This window comes from Carassius auratus, unplaced genomic scaffold (genome assembly GCF_003368295.1).
Source record: "Carassius auratus strain Wakin unplaced genomic scaffold, ASM336829v1 scaf_tig00216597, whole genome shotgun sequence".
Taxonomy (NCBI): Eukaryota; Metazoa; Chordata; class Actinopteri; order Cypriniformes; family Cyprinidae; genus Carassius; species Carassius auratus.
In genome coordinates this window covers 163,224-180,697 of record NW_020528654.1, presented here as the reverse complement: position 1 = coordinate 180,697, position 17,474 = coordinate 163,224, and the positions used below count along the sequence as shown (strand labels likewise).

The window sequence follows — 17,474 nt, the reverse complement described above, 5'->3', positions numbered from 1 at the left end:
GCGAAATGTCACAAAAGAAGTGTGTTTTTGGTTGCCAGGGCAAGACAACCCTGCACAGATTACCCCCCCCCCAAAAAAAAAAACAGCATTAAGGGACCAGTGGATGGAGTTTATTTTTACAGAGCATCAACGGAGTTGTGCAAGTGTTTTTGTTTGTTCCTTGCATTTCGAAGATGTTTGTTTTACAAACAAGGCCCAGTTTGACGCCGGATTTGCGTATCGTTTATTTCTTAAGGATAATGCAGTCCCAATGAAAAAGGGTCACGATCGTGTGTTGGAACCGCAGGCGGTGAGTAAAACTGCTTCAAATATCTCTGTGTTGTTAACTTCGCTATCGGCGCGTAGGCATATCAAGTAAACAACATGCGATGTTGTCATCAAACTGCACTTTCCACATGTACACCTTAAAAAAAAAATTTAAAAAAAGACGACATAAAGTGGAACTTAGTCATTTTCCAAAACCGCTAAGCAAATATATACAGTTTCAATACATACTACATAGAGACCACTGTTGGGAACGTTACTTTAAAAAAGTAATTAGTTATAGTTACTCACTACTTGTTCCAAAAAGTAACTAAGTTAGTAACTGAATTACTCTATAATAAAAGTAACTCGTTATCAGGGAAAGTAACTATTTGCGTTACTGTAAAAAAAAAAAAAAAAGTTGCTATACGTCAAATATTTTTTATTTTTTTACATTTTTTGGAGCAGTTTTCACAAGTCAGTTAAAATGAGTAGAACAGACAGGTGTTCGTACATAACTTTCAATATTTATTGCACGTCAACAAACAGAAAGAGTTTTATCCTTTAAGTATTATCTTTGTAAGAAAAGTGTTTTTGGCCACTAGCTTTGTAGATGAGTGTGTCACATATTACATGTACACATTACATGCACGTTCTTGCCTTTGCCATTCTTGTACCTGTGCTTATATCTCCACCTTGAAAATGCCAACTTTTAATCGGATTGCTCCTGACACACCATCTCTGCTGTGCGCGTGTGTGTTTGTGATTGATGCCACTGGCGTAAAAACACTGGATCTGATTGGCTACCATGAAACACATTACTCTGCCTTAGCCAATCATAATCGCTTATCTCGTTATTAACCCACCTCATCACTCGCTGTGTGATCCAGGGGTGCGTTCGGATTACATAGTTTATTAAATCAATACATAATAACGCACCGCATATAACGTCTAGAAATGTTAACGGCGTTATAACGACGGGAAAAGTAATTAGTTAGATTACCCCATTATTGCAAAAATAACATCGTTACCCAACGCCGTTCTTTTAAATGGCGTTATTCCAAACACTGATAGAGACGTCCTGTTGTAGTCGTTGCTGCTGCTGCTCTTGTTAAATTTCAGCCTCTGGATCTGATTCTGGATCATAAATATACGGCTGAATCTGACTGTTAGCCATGGTTTGTTTTGGATGATGTTTTTTTCCTGACAGTAATGTCACAGTTTCCAGACGCTCTCAACGCAAAAGCCTACTCGCACTCGTGATTCTTTAGCTCCGCCCACACATCACGCCTCCAGCCGCTCGTGTTTTTCCGGGAAAAAACGGTACAGACTATCTTTCTCTTATAAATATTATAAAACTAAAGACTTTTTGGAGTTATGAAGGATGCAGTACTACTCTATAGGTACTCAAGATTAACAGGATATTAATCCTTAACTGTCAATTGTTATTTTTTTATTTTAGCAAAAACCTATAACCTATATAACCTATATAAATTTTCTTTCTTTGTGTCCAGGCAAGAGGAAACGGCAAGAGGAAACCATCAGGAGCATCTTGCTGTTTTAAGAGAGATGCAGGTGGCTGAAATTCAACAGCAGGAACTGAACCGGGCACAGAGGGAGCTACATTTGCAGATGGCAATAGATGAGGCCCGGCAAACAAGGGAGCAGGAAGCAGCCTTAAGGAGGGAGGAAAATGCACAAATGGCTGCTTTCAATCAAGCCTTTCTCAACGTCATGGGTATGCTTGTACAGGCGATGAGTAGCAGAACAGAACAGTGACAGAACTGACAAGAACAGAACTCTCTGCCCGACTAAAACCTCCCTAGTCTATACTTCACGGAAATAGTTATTTTTTTTAACTTGTTTTTCCTGTGAATGTTTTTCTACTACATACATTTGTGCACAACATTTAAAGTTTGTTTAGTGTAAATTTTTTACTTTTAAATGTTTATATATGCCTTATTTATATTTTTATTTTTTTGCACTACATACATTTTCACATTTAAAGCTTGCTTGGTGTACATTCTTTACTTTTAAATTTGTCTTTAAATATGTCTTTATATTTTCTTTATATACATTTTTTGCACTACATACATTAGTACTTTGTTTAACGTTTGATCTGTTTACATTTTTCTTCAATAAAATATACTGGTCAAACGTGTACTTTCCTTTTTAATGGTGCATGTGGATTAGAGCAACAGGTATCATCAAGCTAAATGTCACAATTTAAAAGATTAATAGTACACTTTTACTTAAAACTCACTTTAAACCGCTATTGAGTATTTGAATCATATTCTGCTTGTGGTTTAAAATAGTGTTTGGGCATAAAATGAACAAAAATGTTATTCTGTATGACAAAATATTTAAAAGAACATGTGATAGTTGGCTTGCTTAGTTGGGGTCACTTCATCTGCAGCGATATCATTGACTTGATTGCAAACAAATGCACAGACACTATTTAAACTGAACAGAGATGACATAACTGAATTCAATGATGAACTGCCTTTAACTATCATTCTGGATTATTGACACACTGTTTTCCAAATGAATGTTGTTCAGTGCTTTGACGCAATGTATTTTGTTTAAAGCACTATATAAATAAAGGTGACTGATTGATTGATTGATAATTATTTCTCCAAATGTGCACACAATTGGATAAGAGCCCTGATGAATGCTGTATATTGCAAGTTAGTGAACACAAACCTGAGAAAACATGATTTAGTGCATTATGAGTGATAATTCCTATTCAAAATATCAAATGTTACAGATTAATAATTTTGCACTCCTGGAATAAATTAAGAATTTAATGTCACTGCAAAGCAGATTTATGATAAACAGTGGTCAAATATCAAAGCTGGAGTCTTACATCTTTATAATGATGCTATTTTTTATTAATATTATATTTATAATAAATGGGTTTTTTATAATAAATGGGTAAATAAATATGCAAGGGAAAACTTTTTCAAATACTGCACAAAAGTTTATTTACAACACACTTTACAGAGTCAACTAAAGTAACGCATCAGAGCATCACAGACATTCCCTGCCCTCCTCCTCTACAGGCTGTGCCAGTCCCAGCACAGGCTCTGCTGCTGAAGGTGGATCCCATGCACTCTCATAGGCCTCTCCATGACTCTCACAAAGGTTATGTAGAGCACAGCATGTCAGCACCATAGATTTCACAAGGTCGACCGCACAGTCATTTCTTTTCATAAGGCAACGCCATCTTCCTTTTATTCTACCAAAAGCATTTTCAACCACTACACGTGCTCTGGAGATTTTCATGTTGTAGACCCGCTGTTCCGCTGTTATTCGTCCAGTGTCAATGAATGGTTTTAATAGCCAGTTCTGCAAGGGATAGGCAGAGTCTCCAAGGATGTAGTAGCCAACATTCACCCCAGCAATGTTTTTGGTGCTAGCTGGTATGTGGTTTCCACGGCTTTCCACCTCCCACAGTGTGGACAGTCTCAAAACCCGAGCATCATGCAGGCTTCCAGGCAGTCCTGTGAACACATTCCAGAAAAGTCCCTTTCCATCCACAGCACCTTGAAGGATGATGGAGTGCCTTAAAATAGTCACAGTGATAGTCTTGTGGTGCTATTATGGGTATGTGTGATCCATCAATAGCACCAATACACTGTGGAAGTCCCCATCTGTACTCAATGTAGGCAGCCATTTCTTTAAACCTCTCCTGATCTGGAAAACGAATTTGTTCTGTTATCAACAACTTCTCTGCTGCAGCACAGAACTCCTGAACACACCGACACACAGTTGAAATGCTTGCTCCAAAAAGATGTCCAACACTTCTGTACTCAGGGCCGGTAGCAAGCTTCCACAGTTGCAATGGCTACTCTCTTCTTTAAAAGGTACACGCACGCGGAAGTTTGTGTCCTGTCTCTCCATCGCAGGACGCAGTTTGTTGCACAAGTAAATAAACGTTTCTTCCGACATTCTAAAGTTCTCCAACCACTGCGTGTTTGTAAACCCAGGAACAATCACACCCCACCACTCAGAAGCTCTGTTAAATGTCCAAACAGATGGTCTGTGATGGCGACTTTGCAAAATATGATACATCTGAAATACACAGAGTACACATTTTAATACCTACAATTGTCAGCTAAATCCATTATACGCTTTGTGACAATATAGCGAATGAGACCCTAAACAAGATTAGCTTACCCTCGTGCGCCGTCGGGCAAATCGAGTGATGTCGTCATCTTCGCTTCGTTGTAAGAGTTCCCAGACTCTTTTTTTTTTTTTTTTTTTTCTTTTTGCAGTAATTTGTTTTGCTGCCATCAGCCTCTTTTTAAACACATTTCTCCGTCTTGAAGAATACCGTACGCATCATTGTATTTTGTATGAATCTTTATAATGGTCCTCTTTGTATCATAGGAGAAATTTACACATGTATGTATTAATTGCAAAGGCACTCCTTGGTAAATTACCATCTTACATTACAAACTTTCTAACTTTTTATACTAATGGTTATGGTACCAGATCGCAGCTGCATCTTTGTTTAAAAGTCCCAAGAGTATTCACTGAATTTGGAAAGCATGCTTTTTCTTTTTATGCCCCTAGGGTTTGGAACAACCTACAAAATGTATTGAAATTAGAGTCTTTGCCATCTTTGAGCACTTTTAAATTTATTCTGTATTCTACATTTAAAGAGTCTTGTAAATGCTTTTCTTGAACTTCGATCTATTTTTTATTGGTTGAATTGTTTGTGTTTTGATTATTTATTTGTCTGAAACTATGTGTGCTGCCGTTTTTGACCAGGTCTCCCTGGAAGAAGAGATTATTATATCTCAATGGGATTTTTTTCCTGGCTAAATAAAGGATAAAAAAAAAAAAAAAGCGAAGCGAGCCGAACCGTTCCACGATGAGTCGAACTGTACCGAGCCGAACCGAGCCATACCATGCAGTGGAAAAGTGCCATTAGTTGGGGACACTTCATCTGCAGCGATATTGTTGACTTGATTGCAAATAAATGCACAGACACTATTTAAACTGAACAGAGATGACATCACTGAATTCAATGATGAACTGCCTTTAACTGTCCTTGCATATTGACACACTGTTTCTTTCTTATGAATGTTGTTCATTTGCTTTGACGCAATGTATTTTGTTTAAAGTGCTATATAAATAAAGGTGACTTGATTTGACTTGACATCACCCTTAGTACAGGAGCCACAAGGATGTGTTTTTAACCCACTGCTCTACTCCCTCTACACATATGACTGTGTGTCCTTTCACACCTCCACTTCTGTCATCAAGTTTGCAGATGATACAGAGGTGATGGGCCCCATCTCTAACAACAATGAGACTGCCTACCTTGATTATTTTGAAAGGCTAACATCATGGTGCCAAACAAACGGTCTCTTTCTGCATGTCAACAAAACCAAATAGCTGGTTTTGGACTTTAGGAGGAGGCAGCAGTGGATCTACACCCCACTAATCATTAACGGGACCCCAGTGGAGAGAGTGAGCATCTTCAAATACCTTGTTGTACACATCTCTGAGGACCTGACCTTGACTAATCACATTCAAGCTCAAGTTAAAAAAGCTAGACAATGACTGTACCACCTGAGAATCTGGAGAAAAAGTTTCCCTGGGATCCCGAAAACTTTCTATATTGGGTTATAAAAAGTAAAATGACTCATGAGTGCATTTCCTCGTGGTATGGAAACATATTTTGTTTTCATACCAAGGATGCGCCGTTTCTACATGTATTTAGCTTTGATTTGAAATAAAACAGTGCATCATTGTGGCCCAGATGACAAAGAGCACACGCAGCACGGTGATATGGAGTAACACAGAGGAGACCATCGACAAAGGAATTATTGAATAAAGTCATTATTTATGTTTTCTTCGCTTACAAAAAGTCCCCCTTCCCTTCACTTCATATAACACAGATTGCACATCTGATAGCAGATGGAGTTTTCTGACGAAAACTTTTCATACCTTTTATGGACCTTGACACTGTTATTTACTTGACAGTCTATGGGACAGTCTCAAGCCTCCAGGTTTTCATCCAAAATATCTTAAATTGTGTTCTGAAGACTAACGGAGCTTTTATAGGTTTGGAACGATGTGGGGGTAAGTGATTAATGAAAAAAATTTACATTTTAGGGTGAAGTATCCCTTTAACTCTCAACCAGTATAAGCATGCCCCTTTTCAGCTTCCACATGCCCCACAAAAACATTTAATATAGGCATTAATATAGATATTATAGATATACAGCAGATGTTGAATGTGTGTAGCAATCTTCATGCAGCAAACGTAAAAAAAAAAAAAAAAAATACTTAGGGAAAAAAAACTTGAAAAAAATAATTTAATAAATACCTTTTAAACCTTTACTTTTGGCCGGCTTTAAACAAAATAAAATTAACTGTTCTATTTATTTAGAAGCAATTTAGAAGTAATTTTTATCATTTTTATTTTATTAATCAAAATACAATGCCCACAATATAATATTCATTGTCCGGCTGCTGATACTCCAGGGACGAGCTAAGTAGCCTACTAATGTCTTAATCTGTTTGCAACAAAACCAAATTAATTAAGAATTTATAGTGATATATCTCTATTGTACTGTGTACACTGTTTAAAAGAATCTGTAAAAATATTGCCCTAAATGTGCGCTAAAGGTATTTGCATATTTTAATTAAAATTGTCATGCTTGTGGTTTTTCATCATTATACAATCTGTGAGAATATGCATATGCGCTGCCAATGCTAAAACAAATAAGGCAGTTTGAATAAACACCCTTCATCAAAGTATGAAGTTAAGAAGAACAATACAGTCATTTATTTCCTTCAACTGTAAAAGTATAAGTTAGTAGTGCTAACAGGAGATATTGTTGGTGTGGTCAAGAGCTACAGGTTTGTGCAATATTTCACTCATTTTATTTTTGCACAAACCAGTCAGCCATCAGGCAAAAATTTAAAAAGTGATATTGATGGAGACTGCGACTTATTATAGTTGTATACTTACAGTAACTCCTTTCTACTAATATATGACATTCCCCCTAAATTTCCTCTGAAAAGGTTTTGTGTAATGGACTATTGGTCATTGTTGATGTTGCCACTTTAATTTAATTTTGAAAATGTTGCAGACACTACTAAGTTCAGCCCAGGGCTGGACTGGGACAAAAAAAAGGCCCTGGCATTTTTGCTCAGACCGGCCCACCAGAATCGGTTGTGCATAGCCAACCAGTACACCATCCTTGCAGTTCCTGAAGATATTCAAATCTACCGTTCCATTCCTAAAAACCCCTAAAAAGCTGAGAACTAAGGGCCATAGCCCAGTGTACTCACTCTCTCTTGACTGACTCCCTGGTTATCAAAGCTGCTCTCCTCCACTGCTAACTCAACCTGGCTTGACTATACATAAGGACAGAGAGAGATGATTACAATTATTTGGAAGAGTTATTAAAAGTACACTTAGTAAGGATCCATTTTGGTTATATAGTCCTTTATTCTTGAAGAGCAGGATTTCTAGATGGACAATATGCTCCATGTTATAAAAGCTAGTTAATAATTTAGAACCCAATAGAATGTGTATTTAGAAAAAAATATATTTTATTTTAATATAAAATATAATATATATTTTTTTCAATGAACCAGACAGCAGAAAAACTAGTTTACAATTGCAAGTATAGGCTACCGGTGCTTTGTTTTAAAGAGCACAAACCCCTCTTTAATATGACACCAAACAACATTTACCTCTCATTGTTGAGATACTTCCCATAAAAAAGGAAAAACAAACTGTACTACCAAATTACTCACACAAAACATCCTAATAATATATATGATATTCATATTATTCACTCACCGTTAATATTGCATATTAATGATATTTGAAATTCATTAGAAACATGAGGAAACATCTACTTTGTTGAATATACAGCTAAACAAAAATATACAGCTTTCAAAATGCAAGGCAGGTTTTAATCCCCAAATATCATGTGTTAGCTAGCTTTTCCAACGTGTAACTCGTCGTGGGCGATTTGATGCAAGCATTTTGAGTAATAATTAAAATAATCAAATGGCATCATTTAAAGATCACTTTAAGATCACACACTTTTCAAAACAATGAGCTTTGTAAAAATTGTTTCAGAAAGATGGGGCATAGAGGAGAGACAATATTGTACATTATGTGGAAAACAAGTGTGTTATTTTTTATTTTATTATTATTATTTTTTTTTTACATTAAACCGCTATAACATTGCATTACACCAAAAACACAACATAATTACCATAAAAAAAGTATTTTCAGTGTTTCAGCCCAAAGATGTTCTCTCAGCTTTGAAACTGACATATCATTCATTTTATAAACTGTTCACTAAAAAAAAAATAAAAAAATAAACAATAAAGAAAATGTAAAGAAATTGTCATTTTGTAAATCTCCAGTGACTAAGACAACAAATTAATTGAGAGCTTTCAAAAAATCTTTGTAGTTAGAGGATACATTTCTATTTAGTTATTATACAGGTAGTTATTAAGAATCATCTGTCATTTGTCATGCAGCAACATTTAAAGACTAAAACACACCTTCCACTTACGTTTCATATGAATTACAAACAGACAAAAATGTGTGTTGCAAAAAGCACTATAAAGGAAAATAATATTAGGGCATTAGATCAGGAATACAGCAGCTTTGTTCTGCTGAGTGCCCCAAAATTACATACTCCAGAGTATTAAATTCAGGATGACATCTCTTCCTATCTAGGCTATCAACCAGACTGATTTCAATCCTGTCTTCTGCATTCTGGTGGACATTGCGTATCATCAATAACTTCATAAACATCAACTTAAATTTTATTATGGCAACGATTTACTCCTCAAAATGAACAAGTAAATTTTATTTAACTTATTTATTATGAAAGTTTTTATTTAAATTTTTTATCACTACAAGGAAATCATATAGTGACCATTTATTTTAATTATTTGTATTTATTTTTTTTTTTTTTACTAGTAAATATACATTAGATAATTTCCAAATCACAGTGTTTCTTGACTCCAGTAGGTATCCACCTACCAGAATGTTTAGATGCCTCACTAATTAAAACACCTAATTTAAAGCATTGCTTTCTTAGTGAATTGAACAGGTTGACATCTAAAACAAACTGGGAGAATTACTAATAAGGTTAACAAATATAAATATAAATAATTGTATTACAACAATTCTAAAAAAAAATAATAATAAAAAAAAAACTTGGGTACTAGTGTCTCATTAAGTATTAGGAAAGCTTGAATAGTTAATAAGAAATATTAGTATACTAAATAATTAATAAATACTATACCAAATGAATAGCTAACAGTGAAATACCACCTGTGAAAACCAACAATATACAAATATATATATATATATATATATATACACACACACACACACACACACACACACACACACACACACATACATATATATATATATATATATATATATATATATATATATTAGCGTTACCTGGTGGGCAGTTGCATTCGGTTGATGAGACTTGACGGGCAGTCCTTATTCTAACCAAGTGTTCATAAGAACGCTGTCAGAATCAATAGATAAAAGAAACAAGTAAACACTCAGCCATAAATGAATGTAGGTGACATGGCAACTGTTATACAGTGGTGTGACGTCTTTCGTATTTGTAAGAAATGGTAATGCTGTTAACTAAAATGTCTCGAGTTGAAGCTGTAGATGGAATAGGCTACTTACCTGTGACAGCAGCTCGTCCACTCGCTCCTGGATCATTGAATTAAATTGATCCACAGAGATCCCATGGAACGGGTTTAAGACCCCCGCGCCACTTCTAATCTCCAGATCCACGATTCTGTCCCGCATACCACTGGTCTGAACACTCAGTAAAAAGCAAAACGCGAAGGACACAAGAGAAAACACAAAAAGCATCACATCTACTGTAGCTCGAAGACAGTGGCGTCGCTTGCCATGATCGGTTTCGTTCTCCATTTTCGCCGCGTTTCGGGAATCCTTATTTGCTCCTAAATCCCTCATGACTCACTCTCAACCGTATACTACTATGTGCTATCTATCACCAGTACTGCCGGGAGGAGAATGACCGAGTCTTATATTATTTCAATTTGTCTCGGGGCGGTTCGCGCACATGCACTGAAAAGACGGTGTGAACGGCGACTGGTTTCACGGCTTGTACTAGCCCTCTGCGAACTTGTTGCACTACTGCAAAGAGCCCCATGGACGCATTTAGCCCAGCCTAAGTCTTACGACGAAGCCGTGACAGATTTTGTGGAAAGAAATGTAAAACCGCAAAAGAGTGGCAAATGCTTTGCGCATTCCACACAATCCATTCAGCATAACGCCTCAGAATCAACACGATCCATCAAAAAAGCCTTTAGACCTCACAGAGTCACTCTTTAAATCACCAGCTGGGTCGAATTTCTCGTGAAAGGTAGTAAGAGATACAATGTTTCAGTGGGATTTTCCATTGAACAATGGCAGTTCATAATTATGCACGAGAACTAGGGCATTGTGAGTAAATATGAGGGACATCGCCATATTTCCCAGCAAAAAAAAAAAAAAAAAAAAAAAAAAATCTGTTTAAAAGACGTCTAATACCAGTCCAAACAAAGCCCACGACGTATAGGCTAAAATAAGGATAAATCTGTGCTGTCAGTGAAAATTGAATAGACGTCTAATCATACCCCAATATTATAGCAGACATCAGTTAGACAGATGTTAAACGTCTACATACTGTATATAGCCTACGTCTAATAGACAGTGAAAATGTGTCTTAACCACTGGTGTAGTGGTGCCTGGAGAAGTGGATATAGCCTACTTTTAATTTATGCCACCATTTTTTTAAGCGGCCCGGTAAAGAATGAACGCCCAGTGTTATAAACAGTGGTAAGACAAGTAGCTACGTCTTACATATGTAGTAAGCCCCAAAATGGGTCAGCAGTATTTGCACATTTTCTCTTAATGTAACTTCTACAGTAATAATTAAAATATTTGTAAAAATTGCATAGACTGCAACAATTAACATTTGGACAGAACCTCTAGTAGACAAGCTATATTGTTTTGATACCAATATATTGTGATCAATTTATCCAGAATTGTGCAGCATACTTGAATGTTTGACAGACTGTTTCTCCCATGGCATTCTCCCATTCCTTATAATGTAATGATTCAAATTAGGAATCAATTATTAAATATTATTTTATCCCTCTGCATGTTTCCCTGACATGCACTCAAGCCCACACCGACTCTGCTTTCATTCACGTAACCTACCTGCAAAGCTACCTGAAAAACAATGCGCAAGTGTGGTCACACCACATGTTGATTTAATTTAGTTAAGTTAATAGAAGTTAATTAATAAAATCTATTTATGGCATTATTTTTGACAGCATCCTCACTTTACAGCATTTTTACACAAGTGTCTAAAACTTTTTGGAGCGTTTTGGAGACATTGCAATGGTTAGTCTGTCTCAGTTTGTTTTGTTTCTTCATGTTATTCCAGACAGATTGGATGATGATGAGATCAGATCTCTCTGTGGAGCACTTGCCACTGTCAGATTCCTAGTGCAAACAAAAACGTCACTGGATTATTACATTTAATGGCAAAAATTATGTTTGGAAATGTAAACTTATATTTCTTACTGACACACTACAGCAAAACATAGAAATAACTGACTTAAAAAAAAAATTGTTGGTGAAAATACTAGTGGTTTAAGACTTTTGTATATATTTTATATACAAGTATTTTAAGATACTTAAAAGAAAAAAAAAAATCGAATACAAATCGAGAGCATGTTATCACACTTAACATTAAAACATTACGGATAAATGACAACATAAAAAAAAAAGATTAACCCTTTTTTGGGTTTACTTATTTTGACAACTAAAACAACCAACAGCGAACTTAAAGGAACTTATTAATTGTGTATGTATTTATTATTATTATTATTATTTTAAATGCTTTCCAACTGCATTCCTCAAGTCCAACTCTGTTGCTGGCAGGAAGTTGGTCATCACAGCATCTGCCAAATAAGAAAAAGAAAATGATTTTGAAGAATTATTATTTTATTTATTTTTTTAACTAATTGTGACAGGGAGTCATTCTCTTTTGCTTGGACGCCTACTAAAAACAAAAACGATATATATTGTCATGGGGTGAAGAATCAAACGACAGCAAGGAGTGCAAAGTAAGGCCCCGGAGGGTGTATTTATTTGGGTGAGAGAATTCCGTGGTCAGGAGTGGGAAGTGCTGGTGCACTGGTCGTGTCCCAGGTGCGGCGTGTCCGGGGGGGTGCTGATCGCTCACGAGCTTTCTGCAAGGGAACAGGAGAACAGCATTAGCCTCCAGTCTTCTGGAGTGATCACTCACTTGTGTATCAGTGGCTACATAAGCCGCTGCTTGATTGACGGCAGCCATGACCGATCAGCCAGTGAGGAGGTTTCCAGGTGCTCCTCGTGCGTTTGCAGGGCGATGCTGATGAGGCCTCGGGATACGCGTCACACTCCCCCAAGCGTTGTCCTGGTCCTCTTGTATAACGGGGAGATTGGGGGTGGGTGGGAAGTGTGCCCTGACAGACTTGCGAAAGCTGACCAAATCCTGGAGAGTCCATCGGCATTGGCGTTGGCCGTCCCGGCTCGGTGTTGTACGCTGAAGTGGAAGTCCTGGAGCGACAGGAACCACCGCGTTACCCGGGCGTTGGTGTCTTTCGCCCGGGCCATCCACTGCAAAGGGGCATGGTCAGTAATCAAAGTAAACTTCCTTCCCAATAGATAATACCTCAGCTCCAGGACTGCCCACTTGACTCTGACGTGAGGACTGTCTTGATCTGACGGAACGCCTCCTCCTCCGCAGGGCCCCAGGATGGCTTCTCCGGATGCCCCTTTCTGGTCAAGTCTGTCAGGGGGGCTGCTATGGAGGAGAAGTTAGGTATGAAGCAACGGTAATACCCCGCCAACCCCAGGAAAGCCCATACCTGTGTCTTGGAGCTGGGACATGGTGCGGCGAGGATAGCTGTAACCTTCTTCTGCTGGGGTTTAATCAGGCCGTGGCCCACCTGGAACCCCAGATACTTGGCCTCGGTATGGGCGAGGTGGCACTTCCGGGGGTTGGCCGTAAGTCCAGCCCTCCGCAGTTCTCCTAACACCCTCCGGAGCCACTCTAGGTGGTCCTCCCACCGCTCGGAGTGGATGACGACATCGTCCAGGTAGGCGGCGGCGTAGGCTTGATGGGACCGCAGGAAGATGTCCATCATGCGCTGGAAGGTTGCCGGTGCCCCATATAGGCTGAACGGGAGGGTCCGGTACTGCCAGTGGCCACTTGGGGTGGAGAAGGCGTTCTTGGGCTTGGCCTCCTCTGTGAGTCCGACTTGCCAATACCCTTTTGTCATACCGGGGCCTCCCGAGTTGGTCGAGGAGTTCGTCCACATTGGGCATTGGATAGCCGTCGAATTCCGAGATCTCGTTTAGGCGGAGGTAGTCATTAGAGAACCGGAGGGTGACATCGGGCTTCGGGACCAGGACGATGGGACTGGACCAGGGGCTCTGGGATGGTTCGATCACCCTGTAAGGGAAACAGGTCAATTTAGCTCAAAGGGAATCATGGAATTTGAACAGAATCACTGTTTCACGGCTGGTCACGGAGACGCCCTGCGATTCAGTGAACGAGTCGTTTAACATCAAATCTGCGCTGGATACTAATATCCAAACTATAGTGAAATACTATCAATTAGCACAGTAAAAAGATCGGCAGTTTAAGACATTAACTTGTTAGCACAAAACACAAGATACTTCTCTTTTCAATATGAATAAGGCTTTATTAGATAAATCTAAGACATATAAACTAATCTAACACATAAACGCACGCACTCACACATTCACACAAGTTGCAGGAAGATCGAAAGTTAGGGAAAGATGAGTTTAAGAGAATGGAAATATGGAATCCCAAGTTTACAGCAATACGTTAAATTGCATAGACATGAACAACCATCAATCACGTAATTAGCCCTCGCATTGAGTTCCTCAATGTGACTAAAATTATATTAGATACACCAGCACAACAAATATCTGGGGATACATTGCCTTCGTTTCCTGTGAAAGGGACTCCCGTTGAAAGGGGTATCCCGGTGTCGCTGATTGGCTGGAAGTTCAGTAGTGGCTGAAGTGACGTCTTGGGAAGCCCGTGGTTGTGGGCGTTGGCTGAAAGTGCAGAGTCGTGTGCGCTGGTTGAAGTTGAACGGCACCCGAGGTCAGGCGTCGGAGACTCGTCATTACAAAACTTAACTCAGAACACGAAACTCTCAAACGGAAAAGAAAAGAAAGAAAGTTTGACGAGACTAGGTTGTGTTCCTTCTCATCGTGGCTAAGTAGCAGCAGGCGTGCAGGCTGAAGCACGCAGAACCGCGCTCAAAGAACAATGATGATTAAACAGCATGGCTAGAAGCTAAAAGCTAAAGCTAGGTAGCAAAGCTACAAGCTAAAAGCTGAGAGCAGGCATGACTAATAGCACAAGCAAGGCTAGAACTAAAAGCATGACTGATAGCACGAGCAAGGCTAGAACTAAAAGCAAAGATTTTACGATGTCCTCAGTTTTTAAACTGGCCTGTTGGCCACACCTCAAATGTTGTCTTGACCAATCAGATATTGTCTTGGCTCGGGGGGTATCATAAATCATATGTTTATCTTACCAAGCATGTGGTCCGAATTTTCCTGCTCTGGCAGGGTCTAATTTTGGACATGATTCCTATAACACGAATACGATACATGGGACAAATAAATTATTGTCTGAACTAATTCAAGCAAGCAGATTGGATCACAGACATACCAAACACAATTACAAATCGTTAAGCTATGCCATAGTTATAAAACAAAACACACACAATAAGTGATTATAACATGATAGTCAAATGTGTGGGTTACACATAAATGAATATGGAGTGAAGCGATGGACCGATTCATTTATAAGTCTTTTTGAGTTCATTCTGGTCCATATATATGTACAAAAGCAGTTTCTTTGCCATTTTCTTGACAAATACTTCTGTGGAGACAAAATCCCTTCCCCCTTAGGAATTTCAGTCTGGTTCTGCTAGGTGGGGAGAAGTCAATGGAAGTGTTTAACTCATGGGTTTCCATGTGATGTCCAGCATTGCATTTCAATTACGAACAACAAATTTGACACCAAATTTCTCTTCTTCGAATTGAAATTGTAAATAATTGTTCTAGTGGTTCTTAATGTTGAAAGCTGTTGTGTGAACAAGTTGGTTGGTCATCTTGCTTGGTTCTTGTGGCACTAGAACTGATTTATGACTTCCTGAGGAATTCGGCTCTTGTGTTTCAAACATCGCTTTGATAGACTCTTTAATTTGTCTGGTTCGACTCATTTCTGTTACAACCCCTAACTTCAACAACTCCTTAACTTCTTCCTCGATAGCGTGTCGCCGAGCCTCTGGGACACGATAGGCTGCTGCCTGAGTTCTGCCGCTTGGGCCCGGGCTGGGGACCGTGCGTTGTATTCCCAGTAAAAAAAAAACAGTTGGGCCGCTGCAATCGGTGACAGTCCCACCCGAGCCAGGATTTCCCGCTTCAGTTCCTCGTAGCTCTCACTGGCCTCGGGTGGGAGGTGAGGTGTTTGAGCAGTTCTTCCATGATGAGGGGAGGAGCGCCCGCTTTTCTCTTTTTTTTTTTTTTTTTTTTTAAGTGAGGGCGGCTGTCAGCGACTCTTCACGCTTCTGCCCGCATTCTCCACCAGTGTCACGGGGTGAAGAATCACACGACAGCAAGGAGTGCAAAGTAAGGCCCCGGAGGGTGGATTTATTTGGGTGAGAGAATTCCGTGGGCAGGAGTGTGAAGTGCTGGTGCGCTGGTCGTGGTGGTGTCCCAGGTGCGGCGTGTCCGTGCGTGGGGGTGCTGATCGGTCACGAGCTTTTTGCAAGGGAACACGGAGAACAGCATTAGCATCCAGTCTTCTGGAGTGATCACTCACTTGTGTGTCAGTGGCGGCGGCTTATGTAGCCGCTGCTTGATTGACGGCAGCCGTGACCGATCAACCGGTGATGAGGTTTCCAGGTGCTCCTCGTGCGTTTCCAGGGCGACACTGATGAGGCCTCGGGACAGGCGTCACACTATATATATATATATATATATATATATATATATATATATATATATATATATATATATAGTCTGCAGCAGATCACCCCACTTCATGTTGAATTTGGACATGAGGAATTTTTTTTTAAACCCTAAAATATAATACATATTGAGTTGGTTAAAAACTGCAAAGTTTGACATTTCAAAATGACCAGTAAAGGAATTATTTTCTGATTGAGTATTAACACAACAATGTTTGATTAAGTTTGCATGTTTTTTATGCTTTATCTGTCCAGCATCCTTCTGGCACTGTCTTTGAGTTTTCTTCCTTCGATTCTGCACACTTTGACACCTGAATAACACATACAAATATCAGGCGGGTAGTATTATATGTGTATGTGTACAAGGGTTTACCAACCTTAAACACTGATGCCCATTGACCTGCAAGTTTTTAATCACTAACCCATTAGAACTCTTTATTCCACCAGTTTAAGTTTTTCCCTGTTAGTGCCCCCACACAATCTGTCTCTGCCTCCAAAATTGTCTGGCACCACACAACTCGACTTCAGAACAACACAGTGATAGCTGCAGTAACTAAAAAGTAGCCTAATACACACATTAACCTCAAATGTGCATGGAATAATAAATTCACACATAACATTTTATTTCATTATGTTTTCAGTTTGTACTGTTTGTTGCTCCATTGCACATCTGAGCTATTTGCACTATTTTAATACTGCTGCAAACTTTTTATAATTGATAATTTTATATTGCCATTTTAAATAATTTGTGTTCTTATTCTTTATTATCAATTTGGAAGTTTCAAAATAAATCTTATTTTACTCGCACATATTCTGTTAAATTAGCTTATGCTCTCTCTGTATCTAACAAGACATTTTTTCATTTATAAATTCAATATAATTATTAAAATAAATGATGGAGTTTGTCAAAGATGAGAGCTGTAGTGAGGAAATGTTGGTTTGGAGAGTGTTTTTTTTTATTATTATTATTATTATACCATTGCTGCTGTGATCTTCTCAATATCCCTCCTCAATTTCTCCAATTTTGTGTGTGAGTGTGTTCACTGTATAAATGAATATGGGTTAATCTTTGTCAATGTTTTTTGTTCTTTTGTTTGCTCTTTTGCCTCTTCTTGCGC

At 38.6% G+C, this 17,474-nt stretch overlaps 1 protein-coding gene across 21 annotated transcripts in view; it reads right to left on the bottom strand.

Moving 5' to 3' along the window:
- The window catches only part of LOC113098631 (collagen alpha-1(XXV) chain-like), a 564,810-nt gene extending 554,039 nt beyond the window's left edge, over window positions 1-10,771 (bottom strand). For 10 of the 21 annotated variants that reach the window (XR_003289116.1, XR_003289115.1, XM_026263665.1 and 7 more), the window contains exons 1-2: window positions 9,956-10,769; window positions 9,713-9,785 (exon numbers count right to left, since the gene is read on the bottom strand). Coding sequence is in view for 18 of the 21 variants with exons in the window: in XM_026263665.1 (XP_026119450.1) it covers window positions 9,713-9,785; window positions 9,956-10,252 (370 nt within the window). In the remaining 3 variants the exon portion in view is untranslated. Of the gene's footprint in view, window positions 1-9,712; window positions 9,786-9,955 lie in introns of those variants that run through there. The other 11 variants (XM_026263668.1, XM_026263676.1, XM_026263678.1 and 8 more) reach the window with 5 other exon arrangements.
- Window positions 10,772-17,474: the final 6,703 nt, after the last annotated feature.